The 1,020-nt window shown below is 54.5% G+C and overlaps 1 protein-coding gene across 1 annotated transcript; it reads right to left on the bottom strand.

The window, feature by feature from the left end:
• Positions 1 to 25: 25 nt before the first annotated feature.
• On the bottom strand, positions 26 to 733 carry CDKN1B (cyclin-dependent kinase inhibitor 1B (p27, Kip1)). The gene has a single exon (XM_009074594.1). The coding sequence runs from the start codon at positions 730 to 732 to the stop codon at positions 181 to 183; it is 552 nt and encodes a 183-aa protein (XP_009072842.1). The 5' UTR covers position 733; the 3' UTR covers positions 26 to 180.
• Between the last annotated feature and the right edge of the window lie 287 nt (positions 734 to 1,020).

The following is a 1,020-nucleotide window of genomic DNA, read 5'->3' as shown; positions in this document are numbered from 1 at the left end:
CTGCTGTTGGTTGTTGTTGGTTGGTTGTTGTTTTTTCTTCAGTGCTTGTACAGGACCTCCATCCCACGAAGATGGGCGATACGTATTTTCTTTTCCACTACAACTTTACATCTTCCTCGCTTCATCGCCCCCCGCCGCACCCGACGAACGAGGACGCGAACATCCGCCGCTCTAAACGCTTTAGGTTTGATGTCTTCTCGGGGTTGATTTCTTGGGTGTTTGCTCCACTGAACTGGCATTGGGGGAGTCTTCTGAAACCCCTTCTTCTGTTGTGTTGGCTCTTTTATTTTGAGGAGAGGAATCATCGGCCGCAGGTCTTTTCCTCTGCCCAGTGCACTGCTCTGCTAAGTCCGTCTGATTTTCTGTAGCATCAGTCTTTTGAGCTACACAGTCAGTGTCCTCTGAGATTCCCTGAGAACCGACAAAAACCACGGTTTGGCAATTCCCGTTTACATCCAAGCTCTGGCAGCAGGCGGACTTGCAGACGACTTTCAGTAGCCGGGGGGGCCTGAAGTAGAAGTCGGGCGAGCTGCCCTTCTCCACGGCTTGCCACTCGTACCTGCCTTCCAGCGGCTTGTGATTCTGGAAATCGAAATTCCACTTCCTCTGGCATGCCTCCTCCATCTCCTGCCGGTGCTTCTGCAAGTCCCTGTTTAACTCTTCTTGATTCACCGGCCCGAAGAGGTTCCTGCAGGCTGATGGCTTCGGGTACTCCGACTGCCTGGCCTCCATGTGATCCCGTTTCCATCCAAGCTCTGGCAGCAGGCGGACTTGCAGACGACTTTCAGTAGCCGGGGGGGCCTGAAGTAGAAGTCGGGCGAGCTGCCCTTCTCCACGGCTTGCCACTCGTACCTGCCTTCCAGCGGCTTGTGATTCTGGAAATCGAAATTCCACTTCCTCTGGCATGCCTCCTCCATCTCCTGCCGGTGCTTCTGCAAGTCCCTGTTTAACTCTTCTTGATTCACCGGCCCGAAGAGGTTCCTGCAGGCTGATGGCTTCGGGTACTCCGACTGCCTGGCC

The sequence above is a fragment of the Acanthisitta chloris genome, unplaced genomic scaffold (genome assembly GCF_000695815.1).
Source record: "Acanthisitta chloris isolate BGI_N310 unplaced genomic scaffold, ASM69581v1 scaffold32325, whole genome shotgun sequence".
Lineage (NCBI taxonomy): Eukaryota > Metazoa > Chordata > Aves > Passeriformes > Acanthisittidae > Acanthisitta > Acanthisitta chloris.
Note: the sequence above shows the minus strand (reverse complement) of the source record. Positions and strands in the feature narration are given on the sequence as shown.

Excerpts from the sequence above, each read along its gene's own strand:
- CDKN1B (XM_009074594.1), bottom strand. The coding sequence starts at position 732 with ATGGAGGCCAGGCAGTCGGAGTACCCGAAGCCATCAGCCTGCAGGAAC.